This window comes from Austrofundulus limnaeus, unplaced genomic scaffold (assembly GCF_001266775.1).
Source record: "Austrofundulus limnaeus strain Quisiro unplaced genomic scaffold, Austrofundulus_limnaeus-1.0 Scaffold556, whole genome shotgun sequence".
Lineage (NCBI taxonomy): Eukaryota > Metazoa > Chordata > Actinopteri > Cyprinodontiformes > Rivulidae > Austrofundulus > Austrofundulus limnaeus.
The window spans coordinates 307,164-328,494 of record NW_013952958.1 but is presented as its reverse complement, the minus strand read 5'-3'; the positions used below and the strand labels follow the sequence as shown (position 1 = coordinate 328,494).

At 38.3% G+C, this 21,331-nt stretch overlaps 1 protein-coding gene across 1 annotated transcript in view; it reads left to right on the top strand.

Annotated features, from left to right (window-relative positions):
* The first annotated feature begins 6,370 nt into the window (after positions 1-6,370).
* Positions 6,371-21,331, top strand: part of pik3r1 (phosphoinositide-3-kinase, regulatory subunit 1 (alpha)) — a 30,398-nt gene continuing 15,437 nt past the window's right edge. Inside the window, exons 1-2 of the mRNA XM_014026457.1 lie at positions 6,371-6,610; positions 7,915-8,521. Coding sequence (XP_013881911.1) covers positions 8,185-8,521 — 337 coding nt within the window. The 5' untranslated portion in view covers positions 6,371-6,610; positions 7,915-8,184. The remainder of the gene's footprint in view (positions 6,611-7,914; positions 8,522-21,331) is intronic.

The window sequence follows — 21,331 nt, the reverse complement described above, 5'->3', positions numbered from 1 at the left end:
GACCCACGCAACTCTGAAAAGGAAGAAGCGTGTACAGAAAATGGATGGATGGATTTACACACTTTTCCTGAAGATAGAAGAGTTTGTTGAATCTGACGTGACATGTTCGTACGAACCCTTTGTACGAACAAAAGTAAGAGAAATTTAGGATAAGAATATGAACATGTTCCTGCATGAGGCCCAATATTTTTATCCTACATTTATCTATTTTAAATATAGTAACCTCACTCCTTTGTAACAACTAAGGCAAAAACGTAATTAATTCAGAAAATATTTTCAGGACGCCACCTTGATATTTCGGGACCCCATTTTGGGTCCCGACCCCAACTTTGGGAAACACTGCTTTACATTACATTCTGCGCCCTCATTTACCCATTCACATATTAGAACTCTACTAGAGCTCTCTACAAAGTTAATACAGGTAAATTAACTTAAAAAGACTAATTTCTGCTTTAAATCACATTCATACACTGATGAGAAAAGGCAGTGGGGGTTCAGTGTCTTGCCCAGTGTCTTGACTTTTTTGGAGGTGCAAAATAGACAAGTTCATATTTTCTCATTGGCAGGTGCTGCAGAGGCCAAATTTCAGGTGTTCACATCTGGTGGGACGTAGAACAAGAATTTGAGGTCAAAAGAACTGTGCAGACCCAGAAAACTCTGCTGTCTGGGGCGAGCACCGTCTAGCCTGAATCAGCATGCCGCAGACTGAGTGCTTACTCCAGCCAAAGCTGCACAGCGAGCCAGGCTGACTGCTGGAGCTCAGTCTCAGGGTAGAAACAAAAGTCACTTTCTGTAAGGGAGAAAAAGAAACATGGACACATAACCGCAAATAACATCCATTTAATGGAATGATAACATTTGAAGCAGGTAGATTGACCTTGTTTTTGCCAATGAACTGACTTTTCAGAATATGCCTTAAGACTGGTTTATGCTTTGTGTCGCATGTCTTGTACCCACTGAAATTTGATTTTTTTGCCCCATGCGACCCATAGCCTATCAGATTTTTTTATGACAGTCTGAACGCAACAAATCCGATTTGTTTTTAATCCGACCCAGGCCGTTCCAGTATGTGGTTTTAAATCGGAAATATATCTGATGTTTTCAAAGTGACTGCAGTGTGAACGCTCATGTCACATTTCATCTGACTTTTTCATCAGGAGGAGGGGGTGAAGGATCGATAAGACACTAACCTCAAGTCTCGCTGTTTAAATCTGTAGCTCCATGTGTTTACAGCTCCTAAACACAAGTCCAGTTGCTTCATCTTTTTACTTTTCATTTTCCATGTAGATAGTATGATATTATAACGTCCAGCCTGGGTCGCTGAGTGTATCGATCCTGAAGTTACTCTGTAGATACTTTATTTTGTTCCAAAAATAAAAAGCTTCACCGGTTTGTGAATAAGGAGCAATGCAGCGCTTAGGAGCAGAAACAGAGCAGCATCTGAGCAGCTCTTCTTTCTGCATGTTATTTTGTTGAAAATGATCTTTTCTGTGAAGCTGGTTGTTGAATTAGCCAGAAGAGTGGTTGATTTGATTCTATTGAACGTGAGCAGGCAGCTGATATTTACATGTTTTTTCCAACACCACCAAAAAGGAAAAAAAAAAAGTTTTTCCTCCGCAGACTCGTCACCCAACACAACACTAATCGTTGAGTGAAAAAAAAGAAATCCAGCTATCACTATTATTTTGAGCTGTCTGAGGAATTATGATAATCTGTCACCCGCCACGTCTTCAGTATTTTTATACTCGGTCAGAAAAAAGACGTCCGAAATAACGCAATCACTGACTCGCTGTCTCATGTCGTATTGACACAAAACCCAAACTTTACTCATTGCAGGTATTTGGCTGTGGCCTCTCTGTGGTTGCCATTTGCCTGTGGTATTCCAAGGTGCTTATAGCTCTCCTCGTCATCTGCTATTATCCTTTCTGGGAGTGACATTCCCTCCATGTGGATTATCGTCCATTTCTTTGCTAATGGACGTAAGGATTTTTCTTCTCTTTTGGCCAGCTATGTAGTTTATTGCATGCAATGCAAAACGTAACATTCAGTCAGGTTGGGTTGACATCATTGACATAGAGCTCTTACTGAATTAAAAGTACCTAAATGTAAAAATATTTGGACACAGTTAACAAGCAACTGTATGAATGGAATGCAGAAATTGCAGATGCCATTAAAACGCATCTCTCTGTCAAAAATAACCTGAAGCAGGAAGAGGAAATATCCTCTTTTTACCCATTTTTTGAAGAGGCAAGCAGGGTAGTTTGAAAAGCTGTTGGTGGGTGATGCATTTCACAAGTTCATCTTATGTTGGTGAACATTATGGGGTTATCCATGTGAAAGTTCTCAGCTTACTAACAAAAAGAAAAAGAAGCTGTGAGTAAAGATGGGGGTAGGGTATAAAAACCACGAGAGCTCAACACACAGATCTGAGACTGTTGTGTGGATCCCTGAAATCAACAGAGACTACTGGTTTAGAGGCCCGGTAGTACTGAAGGATGGAAGGAGCCCAATGCCATGTTCTTAAAGCTTAAGGGCTCAAATCTGCTTTGCCAAATTATTTTTGACACGTTCTATAAGATGAGTGAAAATGTTTGTTTTTAGAAGCTGCAGGAAAGAGATTCTGTTTTCAAACTGAAACGGATCACAACCAGTTTCTGCATTTCTGTCCTTGTCATTCGTTTACAGCGAACCATCGAACTCAGCAAAGCTTAAAATAATAATCTGATGTGACCTACTTTAGACTCTGCTGTGGAAATTTTCAGGACAAACCATTTAAAAGCCCTTCGCACTTTGAAAATGTTCAAGATAAACGTTGAGGAGCGACTACGGTTGAATTCTGATTTGTAAAATCGTATGCTTTTTATGAGATTCATTTATGAGGTTATTTTTTAAAGATGAAAAGCAAAAATAAAAAAAGACATTCACATTTTGTTACCAATTAAAGGCCTTCAAAAAAGATGCATATCGCCAATCTTAGTTTTAAATTAGAGCTGTCAAATGATTAATATTTTTAATCTGATTAATCCCAAAGTAGCTGTGAATTAATCGTGATCAATCTTAAATTTAATATACATTTCTATTGCATATTGATAAAATAAATTACTTGAGTTATTAATTAGTTTTTAATGTTTTTATTTAGAAAACAAAATTGATGCTTAGACATGATTTTTTGAATAAAAAAAGGACCTAAAAATGCTCCAAACATATTTGAGTCAGTTAAATTTTGTGCAGAATAATGAGGTTAAATCAAGAATTCAAGGATTTTCATTCCAAATGATTTCTACATGAGGAATGAAAGATAGATACTAAGGTCACAGTTGTCAGCAAAACATAAATAAATAAAATAAAATTAGCCATAAGAAGATAAAAAGAAAAAAAACTGTACATAATGTGTTACACATGGACTATTTTTTTATTATTTTATTTATTTAACCTTTATTTATCCAGGTAAACTGTTTGAGAACCACTTCTCATTTACAAACATGACCTGACATACATTGAGTGCATTGCAACATACAAACCTACATTTCCAGACACAGTAAAGTGATTATGAATTTTAATTGTGATTAATCGCAATTAAAACTTTTAATCTATGCCCATGCAGCACTGATATTAATCAGAGTTAACTCGATTAATTTCACAGCCCTATTTTAAATTAAAATGATCTTTTTATGAGAATAAAATGACTCGTACCAATTTTAGTTAAACGTTGAAAATATGTGATCTCGTGCCTTTTTGTGAAATTTTGAAAAATGTGCTTGGAGGATGAGGATGACTCACAAAAACTGCTCAATATTTGTAAATCTTGCTATGATACAGCTATTTTTTTGTCTGCTGTTGATTAGCTGTGGCAGCTATCTTGAAAGTGATTCACTCCAAAAAGTTAATCAGTTGATTTACATCTAAAAATGACTTTTTCAGAGTTTCAATGAAATCCATTCAGTAAGTCATGAGATAATTTGAGGAATCTGCCCCAAATAGCAAGTACAAAAATCTCCTGAACTAATCTAAACTGAGAGTCATTCTCTCTGGCTAATCAAACAGAAAAATGAAGGCTGACTTAACTCCAGATGTTCAAGTTTTGAGAAACTTTTTTCTCATAAAGTCCATCTTTCAGTTGAGCAGTTGTCTTGAAAAGGCTATTGATTTTAATTAAGAAATATCATGTGTCCACATCCTCCAGTCATTGGTTAAGAGAAGTTATGTCTTACATTCATTTAGAGAAGATTAGATATACTGTTAGGGGATCTGTAAACTAATTCTTTGACATCTGGCAGCCATTTATATCTTATGTAGAAAAAATTTCAGCAGATAATTTTGTGTAAAGGTAAAATATTGTTTCATTGTACACTAACCTGCTCATTATATCACTGATTTATGAATACAAGATGGTTTTATGTTGTTGCAGTAGATCCGGTATAGGAGGGGAGGGATGGGAGGGATTTTGGGTGTGTGTGTTTTGTTTTGTGTTCTTGTTAGTTTTTTTTTTCTGTAGTTTGTGTTAAAAAAATAATAAAAATACTTTGATCAGAAATATCATGTGTGTTGAAGCAGAGAAACATCTAAAACATGAAGGATAGTGGCCTTCGAGGACAGTCAGAGATAATGCTCTTTGATCTGGAGGTTATAACAATCATTTATATCACCTGATTTTAAAGGGGCATTTTCATGTAAAATCTACTTTTTTGAGTTTTATATCATGTTATAATGTTATACTCTCATAAAAAACATGCTCAAAGCCTTGCTCTGACTCGTTCATGCATGTTTGAGAAATCCTGCAGCGTTTTTATGAAGCCATGCTGAGGAGCAAAACGACAGGTGGGGACCAGAAACACCTTTTGGTAACAGAAATGCCCCTGGGACGTGTCTTTAAGCTGAACTTCCTCATGGCAGAGCGCACCCCCTCTCCCCCTCCCCACACACTCCGCCCATGACTCCTGTAGGCTCTTGGGTGAAACTGAAAGTGAAACCTAACTGTCTGCTGAGCTCTCAACATTATTATAGTTCTCACTCAGTGAAGCTCTTTTTAGATTAAAAATACCTTTGAGGAAATGTATTTTCAGATGCCAAGTAAACTGCATCATAGCGCACGCGCCGCACGAGCCCCCCCGAACGGGACGGGACTGAAGCAGAAGGTGGTTCTTAAAGCGACAGAGGCCAATTTCAAGGCGTTTGGAAGAGGAAGTGATGAGAAGATAAGCTTATTTTCTATTTAAACATAAAACAGCATTTTAATAACAACTAAAGGTGACATAGATACTTTATTATGGTATATTTTTTAAATATATGCCCGAGAAACACGTAATATTGGCCCTTTAAAATTTTGTTGTTTTCTGCTAATTAAGCATAATTTAACATTTGAACACTGCATCAATAACTGCAAAACTTCTGTATTTGTCCAGCCCCCATAAACTTCAAAATTGAGGCCAGTTTCTCTTAGTTTTCCGTTGCATCACATCAGCAGTTTTAAGTTCCCATTTTGTTGTTTGTTTCAACACCATCAATACAAAATTTGTTACTCGCCATACTCTTTCTTCTTGGTGATGACTGCAGTGATAGTTTAGTGTTTTAGTTTTTAATAAATTTAGTTTAAGACTTTTTTTTCTTTTTTACTCAAATATGGAATATTCTTTTCTTCTAAAATGTAAAAACAATAATAGTAAATGTTCAAATTAACTGTATAGTTTTAATTTTATGTCATCCCAAAGGCCACCTTCAGCAGACACGCAGTGGCCCATGAACCACCAGTTGATAATTACAGTTGTAGCACATTTCATGGCACGGCACACGTTTTATTAGTGAGCCAAGGGGCAGAAATGGCATTTTTGATTGTAATGGTTGCAGACCACTGGTATAATGACTGACTGGAAATGTTGCAGACCCGGTGCTCTTTCTCCCAACCATAATTAGGGCACCCACATTCACAGTCATGCTTCTCACTTGGTTGCTCTGTAACGCTTTCAGAATAAAAGCATGTAATGATTTACAGGAAAGATGGAGGAACTATAAACCTGAACATCTGCTTACATGCAGTCCTGTGACTGTGCCAAAGTCAGGGAAATCCATGTTATTGCTTCTCAAAGTTGTAATTTCATATTTCTAATTACTTTCCCTGATAATGATGTGAAACCAATTTCGGTTAAATAAGAAAAAAAAATCCCACAAATTTAAAAGGATTTTTAAGGATAAGGAGTTATGTAATTAAAATGGGTGTTCTTTTTGCTTGAAGAGGACCTGAAAGGGGGTGTGGGAGCCTCTTCCAGAAAGCGGATTGGTCAATTTAAGTGACGTCACTGATCGACAGATACGTTGACCAATCGGTGGCCATGCACGATCTCTTCCCCCTCGCTTGCCACGGGGGCGACGTTCAAGGGAACATTTGTTCGGGACGGGGAGCTGCCGCGTCGACTGGCTTTATGTCGTAACACTTTGTTCTCATCAATAAATCGGATTTAGACCGGGCCCGAGGCTTTTTTTCATTTTAACCACGCGGCTTAAGGAACTGTTAAGTTGCATTCGGTGAAGGTTCAGCAAAGTTTTGACGAACTGGAAGCGTTTTAATGTGGAGTGAAAGAGACTCGGAACCATTCAGGGGATCTCTGCACTCTCGGTGAGTTAATGCACTTTAAGCTGGCTAACTTAGTAGCTAAAGGTTTTTAACTGGTTCTAAAAAAGCAACAAAATGTACATTCGTGATTTTATTACTTGTTTTCCAAAAATGGACTCAGTTAAAGGCTGTTTTGTTTCTACATTTTCCTCAACTTTATGGCGTGTTTTTTTTCTCTTTCCATTCTTTTCGTCCATGTTGCTAACTCAGCTAACTGCTCCCGGAACAGTTCTGCAGACAGGACAGGCTGCTCCAGTCTCTATCCTCATTAGCTTTGACGCGTTTTGTGGGCACGCCAATGAACCTGACAATGGTTTAGCTGTGTAAAAATTATTTTAGCTTTTATAAGGCTTTAGTGAGCTGCCACATCGTTAGCAGTGCAGCTGTGCGTGCCAGAAACAGCATGAAAATCGGCTCATCAACAATAAAGGAGTCTGGATTCTGCAACAGTGAATTATTTACTTTTCAGACGGTTATTACCTTACCAGATGATAAGAGCTCCCTCGGGACGTCGTTGAATGGTACAGTAAACTTGAAAGGTGCAATATAATCTTTATTCTAAGATGAGTGCAAAAGTATTATTTATTTGACCCAAATTTGTTTGTGGGAGGCTTATGCAAATTAGATAAATCCACATTTACATACCACACATGTATTAAACATATCTGTGGAAAGCGTCTGAAAAAAAGTATCCACCCCTTTTTATTTTATTTATGGAAGCAAAGACCCATTATTCATAGGGGTGTAAGAAAATATCGATACACTGAAATATCGCGATATTTCATTTCCCGATACTGTATCGATATTCTAAAGCCCTGTATCGATTTTTATTAAGGTTTAAAATGTCAACTTTCCTGCCAGCCYTTCATTTTTATGTTGTAGTTCAGCCTCTGACCASTAGTTGGCAGCAGTGAGCCYGKCARTTGGCTCCTCTACCTCTTGAGRGCCAGAGAGTAAGGGTAGCATTAGCATTGTAAGTTAACATTAGCTTTTCTTTTTTTTCAGTAAGAGGTTTTTATTTAATAGAATTTTTGGAAAAAAAATCGCAATATATCACCTTGCTTACAGTATCGCAATATATCGGGATATATCGTATCGTGACCCCTCTGTTATGATATGTATCGTATCGCCAAATTCTTGCCAATACACAGCCCTAATTATTCATCGTATAATAATCTTGTGCATATCATTTAGCTTGCACTTTTTTGTTTGCTCTTCTGCGTTTATTTATTTTATTTTTTTTGAATTAACCCAACACGTGAGCATTGTGCAGTGTGTTAAACATGGCCTCTCCTCTCATTTTGCAGGTCTGGATAAGCCAACTCACCATCCCAGTTTCAGGCCATTTACTGATGGGTACATACTGTGGGGTGACACGCCAAGAAAGCTGCAGTTTATTGAGACAGGACATGAACTGTAAAAGAATAAAAGCAAGTTAGATATTGTCATCTTCATAAAACTTTTTTTTAAATCTGCAAGCAAGCAACTGAGCACTTAAGCAGAAAAAAATCGAAAAGTAAAATAGCTAACTGAAGCTCGTCTTTTAAGAAAGCGCCTTTAAAAAACAAGTGATCAGTATGAGTGCTGAAGGATATCAGTACAGAGCTCTTTATGATTACAAAAAGGAGAGGGAGGAGGACATAGACCTGCATGTGGGGGATATTCTGTTGGTAAGCAAAGGTGCCCTGGTGGCCCACGGCTACACCGATGGTCTGGAACAGCGACCCAAAGAAATCGGCTGGCTACCAGGTTTTAACGAAACCACTCAGGAGAAAGGGGACTTCCCTGGGACATATGTCGAGTACGTTGGGAAGAAGTGGATCTCTCCCCCTACACCTAAGCCAAGACCTCTCAGACCCTTACCTGTGGCTCCAGGCTCCTTCAAAGCAGAAACAGACTCAGACTCAGATCAAGGTGAGTTTACCACTGAACACACACCAGAAGCACTTCTCATTATTTAAAAGTTATTTTGTTAATGTTGTGGTTGGTTTGAAACTCTTGTCTTATTTCTTGCTTTCTCATTTATCTGTAGCACATGTGATCACAGTTGAGTATTGGTGCTAACTGCCGTTTGGTTACATACGTGACTTCCTCATCCCCTTTACATGTCTGTTTTGGAGATTTCTGACATTTTGGACTGGAAGGTTACAGAAAAACTAGAGCTGAGTTTGCCCAGTTCCTGTGTTTCTTACAAAAAGTAACCTGGAAATGTGGATTCAGGTTAATAATCTGACAAAAAGCCTGACTCTGTACTAATGTTTTTGTTGACAAGTCACTGTGCACAGTGCTGTCGAGCAGCTCTGAATGTGTACCAAGCTTGGTCCCAGAGGACACTGGCACCAGAATACAATTAAACGTCATGTGTTGTTGCCAGCCATACAGTACCAGTGGATCTATTTTTCTTTCTTCCTCTTACTAAATCCCAGTGGATTGGAGTTTCCTTATTATTGTTTCCAAAGATTCTTGCACATCGACTAATAAACATCTATATATATAATACATATATATCGCTGGTACAATAGTTTAGGCAAATGTAGTTTTGTGTAAAAGCATAGTATAATAGTTGAACTATCGAAATTTAATTCAACATACCGTATTTTTCGGACTATAAGCCGCACCCGCCATTTAAAAAAAAAAAACGTGCGAACATCAACATATAAGCCGCACTGGACTATAAGCCGCACCCCCCATCAGTAAAAACAAAAACAAAACAGTACACCCAAAATTGTGGTCAAAAAAGTGAATTCAACATCACATTTATTTTTAAGAAAAAGGTTGGCAAGTTCACCGGTACAAAATAATAATAATAATAATAATAATAATAATAATAATAATAATAATAAGCTCTCGGAAAAAAAAGGCGAGAGGTCTGGAATTAAAACATAAAAAGCAAACCTTTAGACATTACAGGTAAAGTTCGGAGGAATACGGTTCATTTAACTGACCAAATTTTGGTAGTTTTCTTTAACCGTTTCTGGTCCAACAAAATGTCTCATTCATCGTCCGCCGGCGCACTGAAACCTTCGAAATCCTCCTCTTCTGTGTCGGAGTTAAACAAGCTGCGTCACACAGAGGTACCTGTTCAGTTTCTGTGTCGCTGTCCTCCCGGGCTGGCTCTGAAGCTGTGGTGTCCTCTTCAAGTAGCAGTCCAGCCTTTCGGAACCCATTTGTGATGGTGGACTCGTTCACTCTGCTCCACACTGTTAGGATCCACTGGCAGACATCAGGAAATGACGCTCTTCGCATTCGGCCAGTTTTTGTGAATGATTTATCCCCGTCAGTCAGCTGCTGGGAAAGCCCTCCCGCTCCAGCATACGTCACTGCAGGGGATTCCTTCCCTGGGGAGTGCAATGCAGGAAAAAAAAAGTCAGCAGCTCTTCACTCGACGTTTATCCACAAAATGGTCCTGGATTAAGCTCCAAAGTTGTTATCAGTCAGATTCCACCGTGAAAAATGTCTGTTTTATCCCCTTTTATGAGTTTTTGGCCATTGACTATCTTTAAATCGCTGCTTCCTGGTACAACAGTCGGCTCTGGAAGGATCGCTTTTTTCTTTTTTTTTCCTTTCTTTTTTTGAAGCGAGTGGTTGAAGCAAATGGAGCATAAGYSCCCCRMGMMGSRMYAYYAAAAAATCCACGTATAAGCCGCACCGGACTATAAACCGCATGGTTCAAAGTTCAGGAAAAAAGTCGCGGCTTGTAGTCCGAAAAATACGTTAGTTCTTTTGAAAGCCAAGTACTGATTGTTTAAATACTCCTTTTTTTACATGTTGCTGTTTGCTTACTGATGAGTTGGGAAACATTTGATTTTGTTAATGACTATTATAAAAGCTAAATGCTCATGCTCAACAGCATGAAGCTGCCTTCATTACATTTATTTGTGCAGGCTTTGATGCAACTTGTCAGTGTCATTGTTTAACATGTTACATTGCAATTATTGTGCCTTTATTAAAACATTTTTTTAAATTGGCACAAAAGTGTAGAGCCCTCTAGATCTTTGTTTATGTCACAACCACAAGTTGAAGTAAAAATCACATCATTTATGTATTCATATGTAAAATTGTGTAAAAAGGCAATAATTAAAATTATGTTATACAAACCTTTGGGATTTTGATTAAAGCATGCAGGTTCATTTTTTTGCAGTAAAGCTAAGAAAACAGTAACACTGACGCAATTCATCAAGTAACTTGCATAACTAGATGTCCTTAATATGAACTATCATTTTATGATTCGCTTATTCCACGTGAGAATTGTTGCTCATGGGTTGCCGTGCTTCACAGATATTTATTACTGTTGCACAGAAGGCTTGTGTTATATCACCAAATCACTGGATGGCCCATATTCGAGGAGGGATTATATGAAGTATCAAAATCTAGGGGGAAAAAAACTCAGTTTAATTTCAAAAAGGAAAGAAAATGAAATAATATTGCGAAACAAAGTATGTTGTAAAAACCAATTCAGTAGTAGTGTTGCAGATTTAGTTGCAGAGTTTTATGTACCGTGCTTATGTTAGCGTCGTGTCAGCATTTCAAGTTCAAATTTATTTATATAGCGCCAAGTCACAACATGCGTTGTCTCAGGGCACTGTACATAAAAAGAACAATGTAAAGAAGAAAACAGCAGATTGTGTTGAATCACTTCATCACAGTCTCCCATCCTGAGCAAACGGTGGAGAGGAAAAACTCCCTGCTAATCAGGAAGAAACCTCCAGCAGAACCAGGCTCAGGACAGGAGACCATCTGCCTCATTGAAAAAAATGGATGGGTGTATTATCTGAATCCTTTAGATTTAGGTATAAGGTTATATTCAGTTCATAACATTTGTGTACACACAATCACTTTTTAAATGTGGCTCATTATTGCATGATTTAAAATGCTTTACTTTGGAGTCATCTAATATTTTCATGCTAAAGTTCAGCTGAAAATACAGGTCACATAATGGCAAGTTCGGTTTTTATTTTTTTGTTTGTTTTGTTGCTCTCATTTTGGATTCTTGGAAATCGTACTCAGTCACGACTCGGGCCACAACTATGAAGTCTAATTAAAACTTGCATCTTTTTGAAGAGGCTGCGGGTCGCGTGAATGAGCACTGAGAGCTCTCTGAGCACCTAAAGAGCAGCTGTAGCTGCCAGGTTTCCAGTTTCTGCTCTTTGTGGTCCGATTGTGAAATTCCTTGCTGCGGTTTGCAGGGTGAGCTGGGATCTGTGTGAAGGGGGCATGTGTAGAATGGCAGCGTCCTGGATGTGTGGCAGCAGCGCTGGGCCTGGAGCTAGTGTGAATTTAGAGCAGAGAGAAGAAAAGTCTCTGTGTCCTGGGCTGTGGGAGACTGGTAGGGATGGGGTGGGGGGCTGAGGTTGCTGTAAGGGATAGTGTGCACAGGGATCAGAGCTGGAGCAGGGCTCGGTAGAGGGGCTGAAGCAAGGGATAGGGTATATGGAGGACTTTGGGAGGAACCAGGGCTGTCCATGCTCAAGGGGGCTTTGAAGAGGGTCTTGTTGCTCCCAGAGCGTTTGTGATTTATTGCCCACCACCGAGGGATCTAGTTCCCTTCCTCCTACGCCAAAGCTTCTTTTTTTCTTCCTCCTCCTTTTTTAATGTTTTGATAGTTCCTACAGTGAGCTCTGGGAGGGTAAAGAAGGTGGAGAATTGAGGCTTGGAAAGGGGCCTCTCCTCTCTGAGCCGGGGGTGGGGGGTGGTTTACATGAGTGCAGCAGATGTGGAGAGGCAAAGAAAGAAAGAGAAAAGGGCAGGGCTGGGAAACTATTCCGCCTCATTCCAGCTCGCAGCCTTTCTTTTTCTCCCCCCATGAAACGTTAAGTGTTGCTCCTTTGCTGGGCCTCTACCGTAGAAGGGTTTCAGCCCATCAAGCGGAAGGTACACGACGTGCCAACATGATCTGTACAAAACGCTGAACATTTTGAAAGTAAACTTTTTCAGTCTTCCTCTTTTAGGCATGGCTTGTGATTATCATTCTGAATCACTGAGTAAAACCTAAACTTGGCAATCGAAGAAAATGATACAACTTATTCTTCTAAAATAAAGTTTTGTTGCCAACATTACTGAAGCTCAGTAATACTCTAGAACATTACATTTATAACAGATTCACTGTAATTTTAATTTGTTAATTAATTTGTAAGAAATTGCACCTCATATTTCAGGTGTCGTTCTGCATGCTCGAGGCCTGCATGCTCAGTCTTGTTTAAAGAACTATTTGACGCCATCAGTCTGTCTCTTTTCTGAGACTTATCAGTACCTTTGCAGCTTGTTTGTAACATTGTAGTACATTGCAAATAAAACGAGAGATTGCAGCAGACTTTCTAAAAAAATATTTGAATATTTATGCATTCAGGGTTCCTGCTAGGGCTGTGTATTGGCAAGAATTTGGCGATACGATACATATCATAACAGAGGGGTCACGATACGATATATCCCGATATATTGCGATACTGTAAGCAAGGTGATAAATTGCGATTTTTTTTTGTCCAAAAATTCTATTAAATAAAAACCTCTTACTGAAAAAAAGAGAAAAGCTAATGTTTACTTACAATGCTAATGCTACCCTTACGCTCTGGTGAAGAGGTAGAGGAGCCAAATGGCTGGCTCACTGCTGCCAACTAGTGGTCAGAGGCTGAACTACAACATAAAAATGAACGGTTGGCACGAAGGTTGACCATTTTAAACCTTAATTAAAAATCGATACAGGGCTTTAGAATATCGATACAGTATCGGGAAATAAAATATCGCGATATTTCAGTGTAGTGATATTTTCTTACACCCCTAGTTCCTGCTAGCCTGGTAAAAACCAGACCCTTGTCCTTCACTTTGTTTCGTGAGGGTCTGGACTCACTATAGAGAAGTGATTTTTGCAGTAGCCGTGGCCTCTGCTTAAGTTCAAAATGATTGGATCGGTTGGCCACAATGAATGTCGCTGTGATGGAGGCTAAGCTAAGAAGCTAAGTGGAAATCACGTGTGCTGTAAACAACCCTACTGAGAGAGAAGTACCGAGCCGAACAAGACGTCTGTAAATGAGAGCTGCTGCTTTGTCAGACTAATTTATTTTAATTTGGAAACCTTATCAACACAGACTGGCTTCATTCACTTCTTCCGCTGCTGTATGCTAAAATAACTAGCAGACACTGCGCAGAAAATTGGCGTCGTTCAAAACTCCGCCTTCTGTTTGCTGATTGGCCCAGGTAAAATAAACTACAAGCAGACACTGCGCAGAAAATCAACGTTGTTCAAAACTCCACCTTCTGTTTGCTGATTGGCCCAGGTAAAATAAACTACAAGCAGACACTGCGCAGAAAATCAACGTTCTGTTCTCTGATTGGCCCAGACAAAATGCTCCTGATGAAATTCTTGTCTATGGGAGAAATCCCAGACGGAGCAGTGAAGGGAAACTAGAATTGAGTGGAGCTGTGTAGGAAGGCAGGGCCAGGCTAGGATTTGCAGATCCTCAAAAAGGCATTGAATTCATCAATCTAAAAATAAAGCCATAATTAGCCTTAAAACCAGTCTTTCAGAGGTCTTAAAAATGTTAGCACATTAGTAGGATCATTATTTGTCTCAAATATTAAATTAATTGGTAACATTTATTTTTAAATTTAATTTACCCAATATCTCTCACAGCTAGTTTTGTGTTAAAAAAATCCTGCACATTTTACAGCTTTTTTGTTGTTGTATTTGAAAATAGCTTTTTGTTAATCACTGAACGATATATTTGGTTTTCATCAGAAAAGGATGTCGTGTACTGGTTGAGCAGAAACAGAGGAGCTGAAAGTGCATGAAATATAGATACTAAAACTAAAGGAACAGAGTGGTCTGTGCAGAGGGGAAAGTTGCAGAGAAAGTACTCCACATAGCTGGAGATTGAGATAATGCAGGCCTCCTTTTCTGGGCCTCTTTAACACTCAGACTGACATCTGCTCTATTGAACATATTTCTGTTTGTACTGTCAATTTTTCCCTGCTAAGACTTCATTTTTTCTTCAATAATACATGTTGTAACTTTGGCAATGGTTTCATTTTTTGTTCTAGAAAAGATAGGGACAGGGACATCCATCCCTGTCAATAGCAGAGTGAGCCCAGCAGATGTTTGTGGTGTGAGCTGATGTAGTGTTCCTCTGACTAAAGGCAGCCGAGCCCAGGAATGTGCTGGCCCTTCTCTGGTAGTGGGATGCACACAGACTGTGTGATAAACTGATTTGTAGCTTTGTGATGAATCGGTATTGTGCCAAGTACTGAATACAATAGAGGCAGAAAGCAACCAGATAAATAGTTGAATGCTGAATAGTGCCCCAGTGATTGCCGTTTTAATGACATGGTTACGGTTTATGTTTGGCCAGGTTTATATTCTACTCGGGATGCACAAATACCACTTTTTTTTAAAACCTGTACAAGTTAGGGTTGGGCATAATCATATCGTGTGCAATTAATCGTCAGAAAAACATTAATCAATTATTTTTTGGCACTTGACGATTAATACGATTAATTCCACCAGGCAGAGTCTGCTCAGTGCTCTTCTCCACTTCCAATATCACAAATAAAAAGTTCTGTAATTTATTTATCTATCAACACAATTTAAAATTTGATGTATAATCTGTAATTTTGACACAATTTGGAGCAGATTTTACGAAGAGCAAATCATTCCCACTAAATTGGTCATGTGACCAAGACATAAGGGTGTGCAGGGACTCCAGGGGATAAATCGTCAAATTAATCGTTATCGGCTAAATACCACAATTAATCGTGATAATTTTTTTTTTGCCAATATTGCCCAACTCTAGTACAAGTACCAGTACTTGCATTTTAGTACTTACTGATTTACAGTACAGAAGTGAAAACAAATAAATAATATTATATTTCTTACAATGAGAGGAGCTAACTTTTTGTGTAAAATCTTAAATAGAGCCAGGATAGTATCCAAATTTGTGAGCGATGGTGCTGTTGGCAAGCTTGTCAGATCCATATATTCCCAGAATCCTCTTATGGCAGACACTACTGTTAGCAACCTGTTAGCATCTGTGTTGTTTTATTTTAATGTTTTATCACATTGTTTTGCTGAAAGTGCTAGATATTGTCCCCTTTCTTGCCAACTTTGGTTAACGTAATTTGCAGTCCATTTTACTATGGTCACCGTTGTTCACTCTAATATAACTACTTCTTCTAATAATGTAAACTTAATAAAAACTTAATGACACCAACTGGAAGGTACAGTGGATCAGGACATCTAACTTAAAAGTAAACAAAACTACCTCCACATGGCTGACATTTCTTCATTTCATTCCTTCTCCTATCCAACTATAAGTTTTTATGCCAACTTGTGAAAATTTTAAAGATGTAATTTCAAAAATCACCTGGAAGCCTCAATTTGGCATGTACATACTGTGTGCTAACACATTGATCAAAAATATAACCTTTTAGTAATTCAGACTCAAAAAATTTTTACAAGTTGGCAGAAGTTGTCTAAAACGTTAGTGTGACAGCACCTTTACTAACCAACTGCTCAGCTGTGAAGTTAACATCACACTACCTTCATGAGTATTGGTACCAGGGGTGCAACGATACAGGAAATTCACGGTTCGGTTCGATACTTTAGTCTCACGGTTCGATGTTTTTCGATACAAAAAAGAGAAATTTCCATGCCCCTTTTAACTTGTAATTTATTTATATTAATTATGAAAATTTGTTTAACCTCAAAAGTACAGTTTTTTAATTAAATGTTGCAGAAACGGCAAGTTTCTCTGTGGACCTGTGCTCAAAAATACAGCCTAGGTGGAGTAGTCGAACACAGATCCACTGATCCTTCAACATAGAGCATCTTCAGAAGACAAGTTGATAGAGTGAATTTTTAAAATCTGTATTGTTCTATACAGCACTGTTCGATACAGTTCGGTACAGGTACATATATTGTTGCACCCCTAATTAGTACACGTAGTATCGATATCCAGTACGCATTCCCCAATTTTACCAACTTGGGTTTTATTTTTTCCAGACCAAGCTGGGTTTAAATCTATATTTTTTTTGCTCTTTTAATCTTTCCTAAAAATAGTGACTCTAACTAAACGTATTATTCAGAAAAAGCAAAATAGTGGATACACTGAAAGTTTCTTGGTTCCCTGTTTTCTTTAGAGAATAATAAAGCAAGGACCCTCATAAATGCTGCCACTTTCTGAGATGAACTGTGATGTTATCTCAACATTTCATAGAACCAGCACTGTGAATTGGTATTTTTCTCCTCCAAATATACATTTGTAGAAAAATCCAGTCAGAACTACACTGAGTTGTTTGGACAGTGCAGAACTGTTTCAGTATTTGATTATTCCTGTCAACTGAAGTATGAATTGGCTAATCTTCTTTAGTAAAGTGCATGTCTGCTAGTAGGATTAAGAACAAGCAAGAAATACAGGACAGACTGATGGATTTGAACAACACAAAGGTGAGATAACGAATATGTCCAAAAGTTTAAATCAAATTTCAGATATAGAGTTTATTTGTGAGAGGGGTTCATAATGGACAAACGAGTGTTGTGGGGTATGCCTAAAGCTGTAGGGTTGTGGCAGATGTTATAGCATTAGGAACATTTCTGTTCGGTATGAGAATGTTCATTCTATAAAACTGAGCAGCCAGATGAGCCAAACTGTTAGTAGCATGATGTGCTTAGTTAGGTTTATAATAGGGATGCACAATAACTTGGGGCGGCTGTGGCGGAGTGGTTAGGGGAGTCGTCCTGGAACCAGAAGGTCGCTGGTTCGATCCCCTGTCTAGCCGTCTCAGTTGTTGTGTCCTTGGGCAAGACACTTCACCCACCTTGCCTACTGATGGTGGTCAGAGGGTCCGGTGGCGCCGATGTATGGCAGCCCCACCTCTGTCAGTGTGCCCCAGGGCAGCTGTGGCTACAGTGTGGTTTGCCATCATCAGTGTGTGAATGTGTCAATAAAAAAATAAAATAAAATAAAAAAAAAAAAAAAAAAAAGGAGAATGGGTGAATGTCTGTTAGTGTAAAGCGCTTCGGGGTCCAGAGGGACTTGAAAAAGCGCTCTATAAGTTCAGTACCATTTACCATTTACCAATAACTTATTAAGAACCGAGACAGATAATCAATAACTTTTCCTTCTAACGGCCGATAACCAATAATAACCGATAACATGTCAGGAGAAAAGACTAGTCAAAAATGGGTAGGATCAGAACTTAAATAAACAAGACAATGACACTGTAAATTATATTATTTGAAATAAACTCTTAGCAAGCAAACATTTCTTAAAATATATCAAACAAAACAATTTCTCAAATGGCCATCTTTTTAAATAAGGTACGTTAATTATAAAAAAGACCTTTAACACTGATCTCAGATTTAAACAAATATGTATGAAGAGAAAAAGTCATTCCACAAGTTCAAAACAGATAATTCACTAACACAAGTTAGATTCAAAGTACATTTGTTTTCTTATTAATAATAAATCATTTAAAATATTTTTCTGCCTGAAACGGTGCTTCAGAGATAATAGTGCAGAAATGATTACCTGTCAATCAAACTATGGCTGCATTACGACCACATCATACAGAGGTAGCAGCAGCTCGACATGGTAAACCGTGGCTAACAAGGAGATAAAAGCTTCGGGGTGAACGGCTGCTTGTCAAGCTCCATCATTTTCATTGTTAAAGTGCTTTAGATCTGTGTCCTCTGGCAATTTTTTTGGATTTGTCAAAAGCCTCAGCAATGATTTAAGTCCTGACGAGTTCTTGAACCTACCTTGTTAGCATTTTAGCAGACAGACTTTGTGCTGCATTCAGGAGGTAACAGACATTACATGTTCTCAAATTGAGAGTAGTTGTTCCGGCCTTTTTATGTTCATAATTATAAAGTTTGTGCATAACATGCAAGGTTAATTGATAAAATAATATTAATAATTATTAAAATAACCAGTTGTTTTCCAGCACGGAGTATTCTAATTATTTTTCTAGTTAGAAAGTTGTTTTTTACGACGCAGCTTGAACGTTGCGCGGGTCGGCCAGGACGGGGAGTTGCTTGACCAAAAAGGATAAAAATAAACAAGCACACTTACTGCCTGGCAAACGCGTACTTATATTATCGGTTTGTTATGATATCGGACCGATAAGTATGACTTCATAATCTCCTGATATCGGGCCGATAGTTATCGTGCACCCCTAGTTTATAATTTTCAGGTCATAACTCTCGTAACTCGTGTTACAATTACAAGTCTTTTAAAGTCGTTTAGCTTTTTTGTGAAGAAAAAAAATCTGTGCTGAGCTGAAAATTAACACAACAGCTTGAGTGCTCACTTCTAAACTTCATTTGTGAACTTGAATAAGAACTCTAGGATCAGAGTTAATGTTACTGTAAGAAAATATGTGTTCAATCGACTGAAGTCAATATGAAAACCACCATTGTTAAAGAAACTGATTTGTAGAAAGAATAAAACCAAACAAAACCAGAATTCTGGAACCGAGTGGGGTTTATTGCCACTGGAGATGACAGGAAACCACACTGCCGAAAAACCAGGAAGTACATCAATTTATACATGATTCTTCAATGCCTGCGTTCGCCCCCTACTGACCTACGGCTGAATCACAGGCATTCAGACAAAATCCTCAACACCTTCTTCAATGCCTGCGTTCGCCCCCTACTGACCTACGGCTGAATCACAGGCATTCATACAAAAATCTCATCTACTGTTTTCATAACGTTTTAATTATGTGTTGTTATAATTCGGACATGTAACTAATCTATATCAATCAAAACATTATTATAAAACATTACTATAATTGTAAAAAGGAAAACCTAAAAATATATTGTTGTGCTTTTAAAATCAGTACTAACCTCTAATAACTATAAATTTCTTCATTACATTATCCTTTCTAAAACATGTTTACTTTCCAGTCAAAGGATTTAGTACAGTTTACATTTACAAGTAGTTATTTTAAGTTGTAATTTATTTAAATCATTAAGGCTAACACTCCATTTTAGATTTGTTTTTCTATTTTGTCTAAATTTGATTTCTTAAAAGAAAGGACTGTTTTACATTCGTTCCATCTCTGAAAAGTATGCTTATTTGAGTGGATTTTCTCTCCCACTGACAGTCTTCCACCACAGGGTTAATTGTCAGGCTATAGCAACAGTCTCCTCATTGGCTGTTGCCTCATTTGTGCTCTGTGTCTTGAAGCCAGCAGGAGGAGACATTGCCTGCCTTTTCTTTCTCACTACATCTCAGCCATGTAAAAACACATTCTCCGTCCTACTCGTCCAAACCTTAATGTTAATACGGAGGATTTTGAAAGTCTTGTAATGATAAAAATCTAACCTGCTTTGCTGGTAAATGTAGATCTGTTTTTGAAATTGACTGACTGGTTTCTGCACACGTTTTTGTCCGTACATGTTTTGCACCCTTCAGTGTGTTCTCATGTGTGTCTGATTTCTCCTGGCGTGTCTCAGCTGGGTCTTTTCCAGACAAGTAGAAATAGTGCAACTTGAAAATGCTGGTTACTTGAGCAGGCTCTCTAAATATATCTAAAGTGTGTGCTATCTTTAGTGAGTTCATAGTGCCCAGGCCCCATCCTGCCCACAGTCTACATTTCTTTCGATTCAGACAAACCATTTAAGCCGGTGAGATTGTACCCCACACCACAGCACTACAAGTGGCAGCTGCAAAGACTTCCTCGACCTGCGGTTGTCTAACTGATTACTGACTGACTGAGGCCTTTGGCATAACGAGAGGCCTGCCAAACATGCAGACTTGCAGAGGCATGTCCAAGAGGCCCCTGTCGCCTCTCTATTCTTTCCCAGCTTACCACAGAAACCAATTTCATTAAAAGTTAGTTTTATGACATGCAACAATTCAGCTTCTCAAAATAGAAGACAACATAGGAACAGTGCTTTAACTTTAACGGGAAAACAATTAATCTTTTTCTGTTTTCTTTACAAAGATTAGATTTCTGTTTATCATTCTCCTGAGTGAAACACTTCAGATACATTCATTGCTAAAATGTCTGAAACTCCTATTATTTATACTAATTGCCATCCATGTTTTGCCAGAATTATCATAACACCTCAGTTTCGTCTCTTATTATTTGTTTCCTTGGCAACAAGCTGCAGCAGAAGCATGTTGACCATTTGATCTCATGCCAAGGCATCTCAGAAATCATCGCTGATAGCTCCAAGCATTTCTGCCATATTTTGTCTGACACTTGATATAGTTTCATTGGCGCCAAAACTGTCACATCGTTGACAGTACCGAGAAGAAGCAACTTTATCTACTGCCTGCCCCGTGTCACTCATATGGCAACCGTGGATGGAGCCAATAAAACCAGGACTTGGGATCACCTTGAAGATCTGTCGTGTTTTAGGATTTATCACCTGTCAGAGAAATGCTGTTGTACCTAAGGAACATGTTGCTCATTTCAATGTCTTAATTAGTTTCAGAATGCTACATCAAGCAAAAGAAACGCTTATTTGTGATGAATGTTTAATCAAACTTGCCTTTTCCAAGTTTTGAAATTATTTTTATGGACATGATCAATGGAGAAGTAACCGGGTCGTGTTTCATATAACTCCTGATTGTGATTTCAGTTTCTAAGAACGATGGCTGTAGAAAGAGTTGGGTATCTTGTCTGAGAGATACACTTCCAAGGTGTGTGATGGCTGCACTGCATGTCTCGATCTTTATTTAGGGAAACTTTGCTCCATTTCAATGTTTGCTGCTTCTGAGA